The 18,524-nt window shown below is 39.3% G+C and overlaps 2 protein-coding genes across 2 annotated transcripts; one reads left to right on the forward strand and one right to left on the reverse strand.

The window, feature by feature from the left end:
- Positions 1–163: 163 nt before the first annotated feature.
- LOC126373125 (ankyrin repeat and SOCS box protein 3-like) lies at positions 164–4,749 on the forward strand. Its single transcript, XM_050019143.1, has 3 exons — positions 164–1,498; positions 2,290–2,505; positions 3,603–4,749. The coding sequence occupies exons 1-3, from the start codon at positions 341–343 to the stop codon at positions 3,825–3,827; spliced, it is 1,599 nt and encodes a 532-aa protein (XP_049875100.1). The 5' UTR covers positions 164–340; the 3' UTR covers positions 3,828–4,749.
- On the reverse strand, positions 4,366–18,069 carry LOC126373119 (xaa-Pro dipeptidase). The gene is made up of 12 exons (XM_050019128.1): positions 17,597–18,069; positions 15,134–15,325; positions 14,274–14,321; positions 12,781–12,842; positions 11,959–12,003; positions 9,872–9,947; positions 9,170–9,363; positions 8,078–8,212; positions 7,228–7,342; positions 6,373–6,564; positions 5,575–5,726; positions 4,366–4,699 (listed from the first exon to the last, which is right to left on the reverse strand). The coding sequence occupies exons 1-12, from the start codon at positions 17,978–17,980 to the stop codon at positions 4,648–4,650; spliced, it is 1,647 nt and encodes a 548-aa protein (XP_049875085.1). The 5' UTR covers positions 17,981–18,069; the 3' UTR covers positions 4,366–4,647.
- Between the last annotated feature and the right edge of the window lie 455 nt (positions 18,070–18,524).

The raw sequence follows: 18,524 nt of genomic DNA on the forward strand, positions 1-18,524 counted from the left end.
ACACACCTTACATTCCTGTTATGATCTATAATCGCAAAATTTTAACAGATATCGTTATAACTTTATCATCAAGTTTCACACAGCTGATTTTGATAGGCAGCATGTTCATTACGATCTTAGCCTAACCCTAAAATGGGCGAAAGAAAATGAAGCAGCTGAGTTTGACATTTACTGTCATCACAATGTAAGTAAATTGCGAATATTGCGATTGCGACACTATCATATCAATCTCGTAAAAGTATATTTATTATTACATATATTACTCATTACTTAATTTTGCCCTCTTACAGTGACTTAATACGAAAATGTCCCTTGTATAGTCAATTCAAGCCTTTCAGATATGGATTTCAGTTCGTTAAACCCTGTTACTTCGAATGCATTGAATTTCGCAGCGAGGAGAAATGATTTCGCAACAGTGGAGAGGTTGCTTAGGAAGCTGAATCCGAGTTGTATAGACAATAGGGGATGGACGTGCTTGCACGAAGCGGCGGCGAGCGACAGCTATGAATCTCTGATGCTTATTTTGCAGCACCCAGACTGTCGTCCGTTAGCAGAGACTCACGAGGGTCACACCGCGCTCTACCTAGCCTGTAGAGAGACCGCCTCCTTGAAAACTATCAAAGCTTTGCTAGAAAGCGCTGAAGACATAGCCAACTATGGCAGCACTGAGAGTGTGACCCCACTGCACATAGCTAGCTCTCAAGGAAGAGTAGATTTAATACAATTATTGATCGACCACGGCGCTATTGTGAATGTACAAGACTTCGACGGTGACACTCCAATGCATGATGCCACATTGCAAATGAAACATGAAGCCGTTGATGTTCTATTACACGCCGGAGGAGATCCAGACATCAAAAATGAACCTCATTACATACCATTCCATTTAGCTTGTTACAAAGGCTGTTACGATACTATAAAGGTGCTGTATCCTTTCGTAACAGATATTAATCAGCAGTCGACGAACGGAGATACTCCATTGATATTAGCTGTCCAAGGGTACAATGACGATGTAGTACGGTTTTTACTAAAAAATGGTGCAGATCCACATATAAAGAATGTGTTTGGTGAACTAGCCATGAATATGGCCTTATGTATGGGCTACGAATCAATATTCAATATATTACTTGAAGTAACAGATATAGATAAAATGAGTAGAGAAATCATTCTGTTTGCATGTAAACCACATTACTTTAAACTTGATATTTTGGAAGCGTTATTGAAGCATGACATAGGACCAGAGTTCTTTGACTTCCATGAGGTATTTCACATAACTTTGGAAGAGGTTGGACCTTTTAAGCCTGCTTACCTAACAAATGCTCCTCTGAATTCATACTTGAACATATGTGAATACATTTATAAGAACCGTAGAGAGAAGTTCAGGGATATATTCTATTTATTCCTGATGCGAGGCGTGGCCGTAGATGCGTTGGACGTAAATGAATGTCCACCACTTGTTTACATGCATTATTGTGCCCATAATGCATGTTTTGTTGAAGTAAGTAATTGCAAAGGTTTTGGCAGGCACAATTTTTTTTTTATGTTTGAGTCTGTTTTGTACTGACTAATTATGATTTGTGATGAACTTCTACTATTATTTTAAATTCTTAAATATATTTCAAAACAAAGAAGAAAAATGGTAGATTTCTATGTGATGACTTTTCAATATTTGATAATAATATACAGGGTGATTTTTTTTTAAATCCACTTGATATTAACTCTATAATAAACCGAATCATCCCCCTCAGTATTGATTATGACGTCGTAATAAATACAGAGGGTGTGATTAGAGTAGACCATGATTCTGAGTTAGATGAAGTGTTTTTTAATTATTTTCAGTTCCATACTTTTGCGACAGAAAATTCCACTTGATGTCAACTCAGAATCATGGTGTGAATTGTTCCTCAAAGTTTACGACGTCACTAACACCCTGTATAATATTTAAGATATTTTTTTATAGCTTCTTAGGTCAAGTAGGAAGGTAATAGGACAGAATGTAAAAGGTTGAAACACGCGCACGCATAAACGCACGCTCCCACACAGACGCACACACACACACGCACAAACCCACGCACACACACACGCACGCACACACACACGCACGCACACACACACGCACGCACACACACACGCACGCACACACAGAAAGGTAGTAAAATACAAACATTTCATTACTAAAAACTAAGCCATCTGAATAGAGGCTTTATTATTATAGTAGTAGGTACATAGTTCTTTTTCGGTCAGGCATTTGCTACCATATCTTTTAATTTACATAACATAATTTTCCAGGTCTTTGAAATACTCTGCGAATTTGACTGCAACGTTGACCATTGCACGTCAGAGATATGTGAACAGGAGAGATGCATTCCGGACGCGTTTCTCGCATCGCTCACATCCAACCCTGTAACCACTTTAGTCATGTTACCGTACAGTTTGTACCTAGAACCGGTGTATTTGCTTCATTTTGCATATGAACATGGTGTTCTATGCAGGATATCCCCACAAGTAAGTACGAAGAATGAATGAGTAATAATATTGATAAATCGGTGACAGTAGATCAACGTATTGCATCGCCAATTATATAAAATAAAAATAGCCTTTAATCACCGACATTATTACATTTTTTATTATTAATAGCCCGCAATGTCCAACTGCAGGGCAAAGGCCTGTCTTCCCTTCTTCCACTCCTCCCTGTCCCCAGCTTGTTCGTGCCACCGTTTCGAAAAGCGGTCCAACTTGTCGCGCCATCTTTTTCGTGGCCTTTATTACATAGTTTTACTTTATTACTTATTTATCTATATGTTTATTTATTTGTGGGCCGTCCTAAGACAGGCCTCCTCCTTATTGCGCCACACCTGTCTGTCGCCTGTTGACCTTCTCCTACCTTGTGGTAGATCGTCTTCCCACCTTTTGTTTGGTCTCCCTTTTCGCCTTTTACCATCTCTGTGGTACCATTCTGTGATGTCTTTAGTCCACTTTTTTATTCTAGACCTCATAATGTGTCCTGTCTAACGCCATTTGAGTCTCCTTATTGTTTTCGTCACATCTGCGACTTTTGTTACGTCTCTTTATTTTCGACAGGGTCCACTTGTCTCGCCCATATTATAGTCCAACAGAATCCCTCTGTTTTAAACACATTATATCAAACCGCTCACACCTCACCAAGCTTTCTGTTGGACCAACGTGATAGGTGCTGAGCTATATCGCCGTCTATAATGATCAAGCCAACTGTGTTAGTGAAACTGCTGTGTTGGTGTAACAGAAACCTCTAGTTCATCTTGCGATGAATGTCTTGTGTGTGTCAAATCGCTGGATGCCCTTGTTACTCTATGGCACACCCCGGACACTTCATACAAAAAACCTCGGTTTTACGCAGACACTACACATTGTAAACGCACATCAGTGTGTGACGTTTGCCGCCCGTACGATTGAAGACTAAAATAAGACCGAGGGGGCGACGTAAACCTGGCTCAGCTGCTGGTGGGGAGCGGAGAGTTGCCGTTGCTGCGTAGACTAGCAGCTGAATGCATTCAATTGTCAATTCCCTCCCACTCCACTACAGAATCATTACCTTTTATAACCACTATGTTTAACGTTTTCAGATACAACATCACATCCTACTATTAATAGATGCCAGCTACATTAAAGCAGGCATCACAGCCGACAAAATTAAATATTCCGTGCTACCGTTGAAACATTTGGCCAGATGTGTAGTCCGGAAGGCTCTCCGGAACACAGGCCCGAGGAAAACTACAAAAGAATATCTGCGTGCCATTAATACACTCCCAATTCCGCCTACTGTACGAAATTATCTACGATATATGTAAATGTTTATTTGGTGGCGTTCTGTATTGTTCGTCAACTATGGTGTCTTTAAATGTCATCATCAAAAAACGCCACTTCGAAGCAATTCATCTAAGAAAGTAATATTGCGCACTTACTTTTACATGGGCAAATATCAAATTGCAATATTGCTTTTTTGGATGAAAAAATCACGCACATTTGTCAAAAATTTGTACAGATAAAATATTTGCTCCAAAGTAACGTTTCACTTTCGACTATGTGCATTGGCACTTTAAACTTATAGTATAATTAATCGCGCTGAGCTTATTATAATAAAAAACAATACAGGTGTTAGTGACATCGTAACGAAAACTTCGAAAATTCCACTTGATATTAACTCAGAATCATGAGCGGAATCATCCCCCTCAGTATTCGTTACGATGTCACTAACACCCTGTATATTTGAAATTTCTTGTGATATGCCATCAAACACCGAATTATTTTCTTAGTTGTATTATGTATATTGCTGTTCTGTTTATTGTTGACTGATTTCGTTTTAAGTTTTTGAAATTAAAAACAAAGTTTTGTTATAAATGATTTTATATTTATAATAAAATCAGTAAATCAACAACATATTTACATGTGTATATATTGTTTTTTTTTTGTTTACTGAAGAAGCCTTAAAAATATAAAGTCTACATTAAGGCTTCTACAAATAACTAGGATATTTTGCTCAAATATGTATAAGATAACAAACAAAATAACATTAATAAAAAATACAAGGTTCTGTCTTATAAATGAAGTTAAAAATATCAATATACTTTACAATGCTGGTCGCAATTAAAAATAAATTAATGTTGCTTATTATTTTTTGTAATTAGCACCATTCGCCATGTGTTCTTCTATCTCCTTCACACTGTAAAAACAAAAGTATCTTCAATGGATACAATAAACATATTTCAGTAATTGTTGTTTTTGTCTTCTTTTTAATTATAAACTCAACTAATTAAACATACATACATACGTATGCCCGTAATCCAATACAGGGTGTTAGTGACGTCGTAACGAAAACTTTGAGGGATGATTCAGACCATGATTCTGAGTTGATATGCCGAAGAAAGAAAAAGTAGAAAAAGGTTGGATTTTTCCGTCGTAAAAGTATGGAACTGAAAATAATTTTAAAAAAATCAGTAAAATTTTCATGAATTTTCCGACAGGAAATTCCACTAGATATCAACTCAGAATCTCAGGTCTGAATCATCCCCCTCAATATTTGTTACGATATCACTGTATATCAAAGACAATTTGCAGCCACTGTTGATATGACGTCTTAAGATGGATATAATAAACCTTATGGCATAGAGTAAGGAATAATACTACATATAGACCGGCAACTCTCCGCTCCGCACCAGCGTCTGAGCTAGGTTTACCTCACCTCCCCCCACCATTTTATTAATGACGTCACAGGACAGTATTTCCATACAAACTCCCCAAGAAAACTTCCGTTTTGACGTTTCGTAAAAAGTATCTCATTGGACTATGGTGTCAAGTAGCCCCATTTGACGTGATTTAGTGTAGATTTACCGCATATGGCATTCACTACTTGACAGGATTATAATATTAGTGTGGATATTAGTGTGTGGTGGTCTGACACCTTGAAGAAGACTGGGCGGCAGCATGCAGAGAGCGCAGCGGTCCATGTAGCTTATAGCCGTACTGCGTGGAAAACCATAACTTGTGGTCCCGATCCTCAACAGTGAACAACGAAGAAGATTAGTATGGGAAACTCACGTCCTGGGAACGAAGGTAAGGTTCTCCATGCCGGTTTCGGTGACTAGCACGTCGTCTTCGATCCTGACGCCGCCGAACCCGCGGAAGCGCTGCATCATGTCCCAGTTGAAAAATACCGACTGCTCGGGGTTGTTCTGTGCGGCTGATAGCAACTGGGAAATAAGTAATTTATTATTAGTTATTTTAAAAACAATACCACACGCACGCTCACGCATGTGCACGCACTCACGCCTGCGCATGTGCTACGCTCACGCATGCATGTGTGGTTAACAAGCTTAATTTATTTATTTATTTATTTAGATAGGTATACCAACAGTACACATATTGTAAAGTTATAAAATACAAGTCTTAAATTAGTTAATTAAATAATTTCAATAATAATGAGGATCATTAACACCTATCATGTTTTTTAGAAGCAAAATCTACAGAAACTTAATTAAAGGAAATAAAATTAACAAATTGTCATTTATTTATATCTATCTTATTACGGCAGAGTACTCGTAAGGATCGCCCGCAGTTTGGGCATATTACCCTAACAAAGTGTAAATATTAAAATTTTAATACAAAGTAAGCAAAGGCAAAGGTATAAACGTCATTCAGGCTACTTTAGAAGATATTATTTAAAAAATTGTAAAAAAAGTAAACTGCATCAAAAGCAAAAATATTAAAATTAGTTTTTTATAATAGCATAACGTTTAATTTAAAAATATTTAAAAATACCGTCAAAAATATCTTACATACCCAATTATTGGTAATTTATGAATAATTAACTACGAATGTGTAAAAGTGTACCCTCACCGGCGGTATGAAGTAGCATCCGGGCTCGACGGTGAGCGCCATCCCCGGGCGCAGCGCGCGCGCCGTGCGCAGGCGGTGCAGCGGCGGCGCGGGCCGCGGCGGCGCGCAGGCGCCGTAGCCGCCCGCGTCGTGCACGTCCAGCCCCAGCAGGTGGCCCAGCCCGTGCGGCTGCAGCACGCCGTGCACGCCCGCCTAAGGCCACAGCGACACATCATCACTGATAGTGACTAACAGTCTCACAAAGTGATATATTGAGTGAGTCTCGAGTGATAGTTTCACAAAGTAATAATGAGTGATACTCTTACAAAGTGATAGTGAGTGATAGTCTCACAAAGTGAAAGTCAGTGATGGTGTCACAAAGTGATAGTGAGTGATAGTGTCACAAAGTGATAGTCAGTGATAGTCTCACAAAGTGATAGTGAGTGATAGTGTCACAAAGTGATAGTCAGTGATAGTCTCACAAAGTGATAGTCAGTGATAGTCTCACAAAGTGATAGTGATTGATAGTCTCACAAAGTGATAGTGAGTGATAGTCTCACAAAGTGATAGTGAGTGATAGTGTCACAAAGTGATAGTCAGTGATAGTCTCCCAAAGTGATAGTCAGTGATAGTCTCACAAGGTGAAATTAGTAGTGAGTGATAACAAAATCCAAAACATTTGTAAGTGAATGATGGCATTAGTTAAAATCAAACTGAAATTAGGAAAAGTAACATGATTAGAATGACAGCAAGGTAGAGATATAGTAGCCAAGAGACGAGAGATACGTCCCTTTCGCACGAATAGTATACAGCTTAGTACGAAAGTGACAAAAGATACGTCATTTTTATCAAGTTACGTTTATTGGATGTAATTACCTTGATCATATCGTCGACCTCTCCTTTGAGCAGCCCGCCCTGCTTGAGATGCGCCAACATGACGCGGTTGGCCAGCAGGTGCATGTCTGGCCACATGACGCCCGGCTTGGCTTCTCTGCAAATATTGCAATTGGCCATGTTAAATATTTCTAATACATTTTTACAAGTTAGCTTTCCGCGTGGACTGCAGGACACATGAATAATGAAATTTTCTTCTGGTGAAAGAGTTTTCAAAATAGGTTCAGTAATATTACTTGTACACGTTTAGGGCCAGATTCTTAATAGTCAAATAGCGTCCATTTGTAGAAAAGGCTTCTTTTGATATTTTCCATACAAAATTTAAATTAAAAAAAAAGTAAAAAATATTTATTTACTTACCAAATAAAGTTAAATTAACACAAGTGAATAGCGGGCCCTACACTAGGGTTTCCCCTGTATCGGTAACCTGGGCTACTGTATCAGTAGCCCTATGATAAAACATTTTTTTTTTCATAAAGATTAAAAATACGAAGTCCGGTGGAGACTCAGGTATGCACATTAAATAAAAAAAAAAAATAGAAACATAATGATACATTTTTTTAAAGAGATCGATTATATAGATCAGAGAAATAAAATTAAAAATAAAAACGAAATTGCAAAAGAGAATATAACAATAAGTAATTTGTTAATTAAAAAGATTTGTTGAAATAATTTGTTCAACACACTAGAAAATCCACGTACGTGTTTACTTCAGGCTTATTCGCTCATTTACTAGCGTGTGTGTACGCGTGAATGCGTGCGTGCGTGCGTGAATGCATGCATGCGAGCGCGAATCGTGCGTGCGTGCCTGTTCACTCGCGTGTGAAATTACCTCAAAACAGCATCTCTGGCAGCCAACACGGCTTCGTATATTAGTTTCTGGTCCGGCGTGAACTTGCCGTTAGCCGGAAACGTGCAGGTGATGTCCGCCGCGTAGCCCGCGTAGTTGCCGCCCATGTCGAACAGGCTGCAATTACACAAACATACATACATCATCATCATCAATTTAAGAGCCACGCTCTTGTCGGTGTAGCATTTTCCATTCCAGTCTATCAAAGGCCAATTCCTTGACTTCCCTATAAGACACGACGTTAACCTTTCCTTTAATCTGTTCCATGTCTTCTCGGTCTTCCCCTTCCTCTCTTCTCTCTTTTAACAACATACAGAACATACACACATACATACAAAATGAGAATATGCTATTACTAGGTAAACGTGTGTTAACGAGCCAAGCAAGCCAGTAAACCACTCTAAGTAGGAAGTATCATTATTTTTGATTAATATTAGGTCTACTTTGTTAGCTAAAACAAACTATAACATGCAAATAATAGTGTATAAAAAACATCTTAGTAGAATTACAATATTATAAAAACAAAATTGCAAATAAAATCCGTCAATTCATGTGGTTCATTCATATTCCAAAGATATATTAAATAGGAAGATAAATTATAAAAATGATAATTCAGAATAGAAATGTATTCTTTTCAACGTGTCACAAAAAGTATCTCATTTGACTAAGTTGCACAGAACCACCGAGGAGCTTTATTGTTTTTTAAAACATGGTACAACAAAACCAGGTACGCTCAAATGTGACAGATAACATTTCAAGGTTAGCCGCGCTGTCGTCATCGCACTCAGCGTTGCCATTTAAAAAAAAAAATTACCCACGACTAAAGTTTTTAATTTACTTGCAAGGCAAAAACTTTTAGTAAAAGATTTATTTACATTTTTAATGATTTTTTAAGATGTCACTAACATCACAACATGTATAGGCTGTTTATACATTATTTTAAGTTTACGCGGTTATTATCATAATTAAAATACATAATAACGGGTTGGGAGTCTCATATCCCTGATTTAAACGCGGTAAGAACCCGTTATTATGTGTTTTAATTAGGCTGTTTATGTTTATCTATCAACTGACCACATGTCCCCGTCGTGGATCATCTTGCAGTTGGGCGCGGCTGCGTGGCCGTAGTGCAGCGTGGCGGCGTTGTGCCCCGAGCCGCAGATGCAGGTGTACGACACGTGCCGGCACCCGCCCACGCGGTAGCAGTGGTCCAGGAACACGGACTCGCACTGGTACTCCATCAGGCCAGGGCGGGCCACTAGCATCACCTGGTGGGCAACCGTTGGACTTGAAAACCTAGCGACCTTCGTAGGGTAATAGGTAACGGTAAGAAATGTAGCTCATACATAGCTCAAGGGATTTTAAACGCCACATTGAAGCAATTCTTCTAAAAAAAACTTTTTATTTGTCGACATCGCGCACGTATTTTTATATGAACTGCCAGCAAGTCGACGCGTGCACCAAGGGCCGTCGATGCCAATAAAGTTATTGAGTGACAGTGCGAAAGAGTGAATAGTATTTATTACTCATAAGGACGTTCAACGCACGTTCAGCGGTGAAGGAAAACATCGTGAGGAAACCCACATTCCCGAGTAATGCATTTTCGGAGGTACGCGACCTAACCTGTATTGGGCTGGTTTTCCCTTCGCGGGTTGGAAGGTCTGACAGGCAGTCGCTTGTGTAAAAAACCGGACTTGTCATATCTTCAGGTTAAGTAAGTGGACCCTGTGAAAAATGGGATAATGCTAGGTAGATGAAGGACGTGCAACTATTTACCTGTTTGTGTGCGTCTGAAGACACCTTGCATACGTAGCGCATAACTCCAATCTCCTCTGGTGTCTTAATGACTCGCCTGGAAACACGTGACAACAAACATCAACATTTCATATTGATGATTCTGATTACATGCATACATACATAAACTCACGCTTATTTCCCACCGGGGTAAGCAGAGACTATAGAATTTCATTTGCTTCGATCCTGACACACTTCTCTTGCTTCCTCCACATTCATCAATCGCTTCATACACGCACGCCGGTTCAGAGTAGATCGTATTAAACCTTTTCTAAGGACATCTCCAATTTGGTCAAAGTAAGTCCTTCTCGGTCTTCCTCTGCCAGCCCTACCATCAACGATTCTGATTGCTTCAGAGTAATAAGGGCGGCCATTTGTACTGTTGCTAAATTTTTTGTTTGTGTGCAATAAAGTATATATTTGATTTCATTTTTTGGTTCTTGAAATCTTGTCCGCCTAAAGGGTTAAAAAAAGAGGCATTTTTAGAAAGTCACCCCTTAAAGGGTTTAAAAAAGGGACGAAAGTTTGTATGGAACTTCGAAGTTTTTTAAATTAGAAAACCTAGGGTACTTTGCAGGTTAGTAGGTAGGCAAACTGCTCTGTCAGTTTTTACGATTAGTCCGGGAGGGTCAGCAGCTGAATGCGTTTTATTTTTTATTTGCTCTTTTAGTCCTATCGTGTGCTCCGAAGCACAGATCACCTTATTTCATCTTCTTACATACTAAATCATCATTAATTATGATTTAAAAAGACATAACTGTTGGCAACCCTAATATTTTGGAAAAAAATATTAAACTATGGCAATACTGCAAGATAACTTTTTCTATTACGTTACGATTCTATTACGTCACAATCGTTTGCTTCATGTTCCTCGTTGCCGCACCAAATATAGAAGCAATAGTTATTTACCTCGTTCCCTTAAACAATTTAACGAGGTTAATGCCTCTCAATGTGATTTGTTTTGCAGTAGTATTAATTCGCTGAAGACTCAGCTTATTAGAGGTAATTGGTAATAGTTGTTAATTATTGTTAGTGTTTTAATGTGTATTTTTGCTAAATTGCGCCATCATTCAATTTCAATTTTTTTTTTCTTATATTTTTTCTATATCTCCGCTCTCTTGTCTTGTTGTATAACTCTTTTTCTTTTATTTGTGGTAGCTTGTAATTGGCCTTTACTTACTACTAAGTGTAATATTGTGTGAATTAAGCTGTAAGCTCCCCAAACAAAATAAAATAAAATTACGGCGAATACACGCGTTTCCTAATACTTCAGGCTGTGTCTTATTTTACCAGCATCCTATCGAAAGTTAAACAATAACTCCATTATACCTACAGCGCCGCGCATCGTATTATTTCGTAATAATATTCGAACGATTTAGATTAAGTAAGAATAAGAAGTGATAAGTAGTAAATTCGATATCAGTTTATAGTTTATCACAACCTATCCTATCTTGAACGACCTATCGTTTGCCAGATTAGCGTGCACTAAGTAGGTATTTAAGCGATAGGTAAACAATTTATAATATAATATTACAGTTTATCTGGTCCTAGTTACGACCTATGTACGACCTCCATGGCCCAGTGGTTGAGCGTTGGGTTCACGATCCGGAGGTCCCGGTTCGAATCCTAGTGGAGACATAACACAAAAATGACTTTGTGAGCCCTAGGCTAGATCACCTGATTGTCCGAAAGTAAGATGATCCGTGCTTCGGAAGGCATGTTAAGCCGTTGGTCCCGGTTACTACTTACTGATGTAAGTACAAAGTCGTTTGTCGGCAGAATAATAACCCTGGGTTGATGACGTTGGTATTCCGACTCACATCCCACACGTTATAAGAAGAAGAGTTGTATGGTCACTGTAGGCAGAGACCAGGAAATTCGGTAGTTCGCCTTACTACGATCCTGACACACTACTTTCTCTTCTTGCGTTTCGCTAACTTTTGTGTTCGTAACATTTGAGCATGGTGTGAAAAATTCGGTAAACATGGCATTGAAGTCTTAAGGTTGATACGATGATTTTTGACCTAAATTGTATATTAAATCATTTAAATTTAATTTAATTTACTTACAATTCGGCTATGATGGGGAATAACGTCTCATTATCCACTTTGAATCTGAAAAAAAATAAATAATAATTAGTCGTTTTTTAAATTTATTTTTAATAGACTACTTGACAACCTAGTTTTAAGTAAAAAAAACTTTTTACGAAACGAAAGTTTTCCTTCGACTTTGTATGGAAATACTGTCCTGGGACGTCATCAATAAAAGCGGTCAAACGTCGTACTCATTGTTACTTAATTCATAAAATTCGAAAATAAGTCGAAAAGTAAAAATGGCTTCTATTTCTGGGTTAACATTTTATAATTTATGTTTGACCCAGTCAAATACCCTATTTAAGAGCCGCGCCCTTGTCGGTGCAGCACTCAGGTAGCATTTTGTATTTTTCTCCATCCAAAGCCCTTGACTCCATTATTATGAGACACGACCATAGATTAAAGCATAATACAACGTATCAGAACGGACACTACGTCCCGCACCAATTTCTATCGGTGCCGAGCTCGATTTACGAGCAGTGAGTTCCACTTGGAGAACGTTCCCGGCAGTAAAATGGCGCGAAACTTATGAAAAAGTGCTTTATTACCTAACCTTTAGATAAGACCAGAGTACAAGAAAGAACAATTTGAAAAAGAGAAGCAGTTAGTGTCCTTGCTAACAGCAAAGAAATATTCCCACTTTAGGAAAATTCCCGGAAACGGCAGATCACTGTTTAAGAGCTCGTAATAATAACTGGTTGTTCACCAACCCGCACTGGAGCAGCGTGGAGTATGTTCCATACCCCCTCCGGTTGATTAAGGGGAGGTCAATGCCCATTTATATTATCTTATACTTACTCGTCTATTCCTTCGAAGACCGCTTCTTTGGCAGTCAAACCGCTGTCAGTATTGGGCCCGCTCTGAAGAAGGAAGTGCATGGTAAGTTCGATAGAAGGAAAGGTCAAGAGCAGGCTAGGACTGAGGCGTGAAACTGGCCTGGGCATTCGGAAGACGATCAGCTCTCTACGTAGGAGGGTAAGCAGCCCCCTGCGGAGTACCAGGAGCAGGAACCAGTGGTTCGGGCATAGAAAGCTAGGTCCCCCCCCCTCGGTCTTACTTTAGTCTTCAATCGTAGTGCGTCAGACGTCACACACACAGATGCGCGTGTACAAGAACGTCAATGTAGTGTCCGTGTACAACGGGGTTTGTGTGAAGTGTCCAGGGTGTGCTTGCGGGACCAACCACCGCGGGTGGGATCACTCAGCCGTCACCACAAACATGAACTAGTGGACCACTAGGAGGTCGATATAACCAACTCAAGATTACTCAATAAATTCAATTAACTGAAATGAAATTACGACTCTTGTCTGTTAAAGAATGTTTAGGATCTAATAACGAAATGGTTTCCTAGTGCGGGGTCCGCCAGTAATGTATCTAATCAGTGGCGACCCTACCAGGCGCCGAAAAAAAAGGGGGGGGGGGGGGGGCAATATCAACCAAGACTGGTTTTGTTGAATAAACATTTTCTCTCTCCCTCTCTCTCACACCCTGGCTGCAAGCTAACTTCATCGGTTTATATTACTCACACCTGGTGCCCGTAAACAACATTTTTTATTTTAAGGGGCTGAGGGGTGCCACTTTGAGGTCTAGCACCACTTAAATATTTATTTATTTATAAAGTATATCCACATCACATATATTAAAACATTTTTACATTTAGAAGGTTACGGTATTGTGACTAATATATGACAATTACGGCGTCTCTCTCTCTCTCTATTTAAGAGCTGAGCTCTTGTCGGTGGAGTAACCGCCATTCCTCTCTTCTTCCCGCCAAAACCTTCACCTCCCGATACGACACGACCTGCACCTTCTCTTTTATTTGTTTCATAAATGTTATCAAACAAATAAAAACACATAATAACGGGTTCTTACCGCGTTTAAATGGGGATATGAGACTCCCGATATTTCGACACTGTTGCAAGTGCCATGATCACGGGATGACTTGCAACAGTGTCGAAATATCGGGAGTCTCATATCCCCAAATAAACGCGGTAAGAACCCGTTATTATGTGTTTTAATTATGATAATAACCGCGTAAACTTAAAACAATGTATAAACAAATAAAAGATAATGTATAATGTATGATTATGTTGTTGTTATTTTGTTGTGTTATGTTATGTGTGTTGTTGTGTGTTATGTTGTGTGTGTTTGTTAATTACGGCGTACATAACTAAATATAACAAAATATTTTGCTAGGACCGCCACTGTATATTTAATTAAGTTTCTAAACAGCTCTAACACTTATACGAGTAGAAGAATCAAAAGAAGGCGAGGGATTCAATTCTACTTACCAATGTCAGTAAACTTTCTGGATTTAACTTTTTCAGTACATCTCGGATCTGAAAACAGAAACAGATTGTTGTTACGACCTTGTTAGTGACAGTACACCTGCTGTGCAGCTCTGAGGGAGCCGGGCACTCGGGGTCCATGCAATAGAACCCCAGGTTGTCACAGAGCTCGTAAAAAGACCTTGAATCCTATCGAGCAGATTGAGTGGAGGACTTTTAAAGTATTGAGGGGTTAAAAAGGCCACATCAAAGCAATTCATCAAAAAAAAAAAAACAATAAGTATTGCTATTTGACATACGCATTGCGTAATGTCACAATTGAGTGCATACGTCGCCAACAAACTGCACTGCAGTTTGGCGACATATTTAGCTTTAAGTAACTTTTTGTACGAGGAGCTCGGTGGCGCAGCGGTAAACTCGCTCGGTGTGCGGTTGTTGAAGTTAAGCAACTTTCGCAAAGGCCAGTCATAGGATGGGTGACCACAAAAAAAAGTTTTCATCTCGAGCTCCTCCGTGCTTCGGAAGGCACGTTGGAAGCCGTTGGTCCCGGCTGCATTAGCAGTAGTTAACCATCAATCCGCACTGGGCCCGCGTGATGGTTTAAGGCCCGTTCTCCCGATCCATCCATAGGGAAGGCCCGTGCCCCAGCAGTGGGGACGTTAATGGGCTGATGATGATGATGAACTTTTTGTACAATTTCTACTCTGAATAAAAAAAAAACATGTTTATGATTCGCGCCCGGTTAATAGCAATAAGCTCGCACTAAAACTAAAGGGACTTACGCATGGCTATACACCTCTGCTTACCCCTTTGGGGATTCAGGAGTGATTAATAAGAACTTGCCAAGATTAACCTTAACTTACCTGAGTAACATAATGAACTTCATCGACGCCATAGATGTTCTTGAAGTCGTCTAAGGTGAGCAACTTGCCCATCCAGACCTCATACTCCGCAGGCAGGAGGGGCACGAAGAGATGGGCCTTACCCGTGGACACGTCCAGGGCGAAGTAGCACCCGGGCTCGCGAACGCCGCACGCCCATGTGAAGTAGGATTCCTGGCGGGATATAATCAAGTCAATATATTGTTATTTGCAAATGTATACAAATTTTAAAGTGTTACTTAAGTTGCAGTCTGTTTTGCCATATTTCAAATATAATCCTCTCAGGCGACGCCCTGAGCCGAGGTTCGCGCCCAACTGGGCACCTCAGTCTCCCAATGTCCTCAGTCTAGCAATGTCCTCAGTCTACCAATGTCTTCAGTCTACCAATGTCCTCAGTCTACCAATGTCCTCAGTCTACCAATATCCTCAGTCTACCAATGTCCTCAGTCTACCAATGTCCTCAGTCTACCAATGTCCTCAGTCTACCAATGTCCTCAGTCTACCAATGTCCTCAGTCTACCAATGTCCTCAGTCTACCAATGTCCTCAGTCTACCAATGTCCTCAGTCTACCAATGTCCTCAGTCTACCAATGTCCACAGTCTACCAATGTCCTCAGTCTGCCAATGTCCTCAGTCTACCAATGTCCTCAGTCTACCGATGTCCTCAGTCTACCAATGTCCACAGTCTACCCCAGCAAAATATTTAGGTGGTGCGAGACCTCTGAAAGTGGCACCCCTCAGCCCCTCAAAATACAAAACCCAGTTGCTCCCCTCTAGATACGGGGCTGCTGGCCAGGGTGGATCAGTCTTTTTGGTTTTTGTTGCCCCCCCTATTTTGGCGCCCGGTGCGGTTGCACCGCTCGCACCGCCCTAAGGCCGCCACTGGGCACCCACTGATGTCTTCTCTCAATGCTTCCCGTTTGTCCGGCCAAGTAGTTAATGCCATTAACAACTACTAATATAAATTTTTCGTCTAAAATGTCAGCCTTGCCATCCACCAATTGTCCTATTTTAAAAACAAACACGGTGCCGTATTAGTCTCCGTGCACACGGCATTATAATATTTCCAATATAGTGTGAACTATAGGTGAACTACAGAGTTCTTATTATAAAGAAATGCCGATGGGACCGAAATATGCACAAAACGAAATGTTTTATTGAGGCAATGATTGTATATAAAACTTTGTACGTCATTCGTTGCTTCTTTAATATCGCGCAAGCACAGCTAGCGCCTGTATTACTACGCAATGAACGGCGGGTGAGTCGATGTAGCGGTCTAGCCAGACATGTCTTGGTGCGGCGGCTTCACACGCCGACGTGAGTTAACAGGCGAAATGTGAACTCATGTTTTATGCACTTAGGCTGCGTTTCCATTGACGCGAAGCTATGCGGAGAGGCGCGGAGATGTGCAGGACTCGACCAATTACCGTGAGGGAGAGAGTGACAAAGCGTCTTCGTTTTTCGCTCTCTCGAACGCTGTGATTGGTCAAATCCGCACATCTCCGCTTTTCTCCGCCCATCTCCGCGCCAGTGGAAACCCGGCCTTAGTGTTTGTGGTCTCCCTTGTTTCTATTATCTGTAGTATAAAAATAACTTCACAACGCAAAGTGATTATTTGATTATTAAAGACATCTCATAGACTTGGAAATCCTTCAATAACCTTACAACGAATGTTTGCTATAATCAGTAATGTTAGGTATAAAATTACTTTTATTAAAAAGAAAAATTATAAAATTAAATAATTTTGCTTTTCTCTTCGGTATTTTGTGATAAGAAACAACAGAGGAACAGATTTTATAAATTGATTGGAAAATCTGAATTGATGAAGCGTGGGTAGGTACTAGGGCTACTCCAAATTGGGAATACACTTGTCTTATGTGTTTAAAATTGATTCATTTGCAATTGTTGGCAACATCCAACAAATTTAGATTTTTTACTTTTTTAAGCCATAAAATAGCAATACTTTTTCCTTCTTCTTCTACGATCACCGAACTGTGTAATAACGCAAATTGTGTGTGCCTAATTATTTAATAAAACAACGTGGTCAACTCAAAATCGCTGTATTCATCCATCTTATACACACCAGGCAGAGCAAAATAACATCTGTGTGCGACAGCAATTATATTACATACACATTCAGTAACTAGTTTTAGTTATCATAAACTCATGGAAGACAATTATAGTAACATATTATTTATTATACATCAATGTATATAATAGATAGTAAAACTATGTATTTATTGCACTACTAATATGTATTGTTGTCATAGTAAAATGTGCTGTGACTCATATCTATAAAATTAGCAGGGGCGTTAAAAAGGCCACATCTGGGACTTTCCAGGCCAAATTCCCCAAAGAAAATATAGGTGGCACTGTAGAGATTTTCGATATAAAACAAATAGGTAGGTGCTTAATATTAAGAATACATTTTTAAGTTAAGCTCACCTGTCTGAACACATATTGCACATCGGTATCGTATAAACTGATATCCTCTCCACCTTGTAGCACCACTATTTGGCCACTTTTGAGCTGGCTGGCCAGGCGCTGACGATTCTTTGCAAACAAACTTAATGGTACTTCATAAGTACCAGGGCCCATCGACCAGCACGTTATAGCAGTCGCCATATTTACTGGAGATAGACAACTGATACGCCGCCTTGTCAACAACCGATATATATCAATTCCACTCCGCGATAAAAGAAAATTATTTGATAATTTACGTTGCAAGTTACCAACACTTCTCTTCAGTATATTTAGCTTTCTATTCCCAAACAAACACTTCGAACTCACTACGTTTGTTATACTCCTAAAAAATTTAATGTTTAACATGTAATATACTGTAGGAAGCCAATAACACACAATAAATTGTAATAAATAAATAAAACTGTATTCGTTGTATAAGATGCAGTGCGTTGGTATAATAATGTGCTAACAGCAATATGAATTTTCTTCCATCTCACTCTATCTAATGGAAATTGCTTGATTGTATATGTGTTCATCTTTTCAATAACGTAGAAATGTATTGAAATAATCACAACAATGACATTTCATTTTGTTACTTTTCCATATGTAGTACTACTACTAGATAAAAGATGGCATAGATCTTTTGTTTGAATTACAATATTAACAACAAGATTTAGTGCATGTATTTTGTTTTGTGCAATAGTTGTCTATTAATATTAAAATAAGTATATTGCGGAAAATATATATTTTTTAATACTATTATTTATGACAACGTTAAACAATAATTTGGGGAGTATTAATAAATGTAGCTACTTGCTACTAGATGGCGCTAAAAGGAAGGTTTCCAAAATCAAAAGTTATATTGATTTTATTATAATAGTGATGTTGATGATTACGAATCATAATATAA

Source organism: Pectinophora gossypiella, chromosome 15 (assembly GCF_024362695.1).
Source record: "Pectinophora gossypiella chromosome 15, ilPecGoss1.1, whole genome shotgun sequence".
NCBI classification, from domain to species: Eukaryota; Metazoa; Arthropoda; class Insecta; order Lepidoptera; family Gelechiidae; genus Pectinophora; species Pectinophora gossypiella.

Excerpts from the sequence above, each read along its gene's own strand:
- LOC126373125 (XM_050019143.1), top strand. The coding sequence starts at position 341 with ATGGATTTCAGTTCGTTAAACCCTGTTACTTCGAATGCATTGAATTTC. Across the intron at positions 1,499-2,289 it reads ATAATGCATGTTTTGTTGAA|GTCTTTGAAATACTCTGCGA; the intron begins GTAAGTAATTGC and ends ATAATTTTCCAG. Across the intron at positions 2,506-3,602 it reads TATGCAGGATATCCCCACAA|ATACAACATCACATCCTACT; the intron begins GTAAGTACGAAG and ends TAACGTTTTCAG.
- LOC126373119 (XM_050019128.1), bottom strand. The coding sequence starts at position 17,980 with ATGTTAAACATTAAATTTTTTAGGAGTATAACAAACGTAGTGAGTTCG. Across the intron at positions 12,843-14,273 it reads CAGAAAGTTTACTGACATTG|AGCGGGCCCAATACTGACAG; the intron begins GTAAGTAGAATT and ends TTCCTTCTTCAG. Across the intron at positions 7,343-8,077 it reads GCCAGAGATGCTGTTTTGAG|AGAAGCCAAGCCGGGCGTCA; the intron begins GTAATTTCACAC and ends CAATATTTGCAG.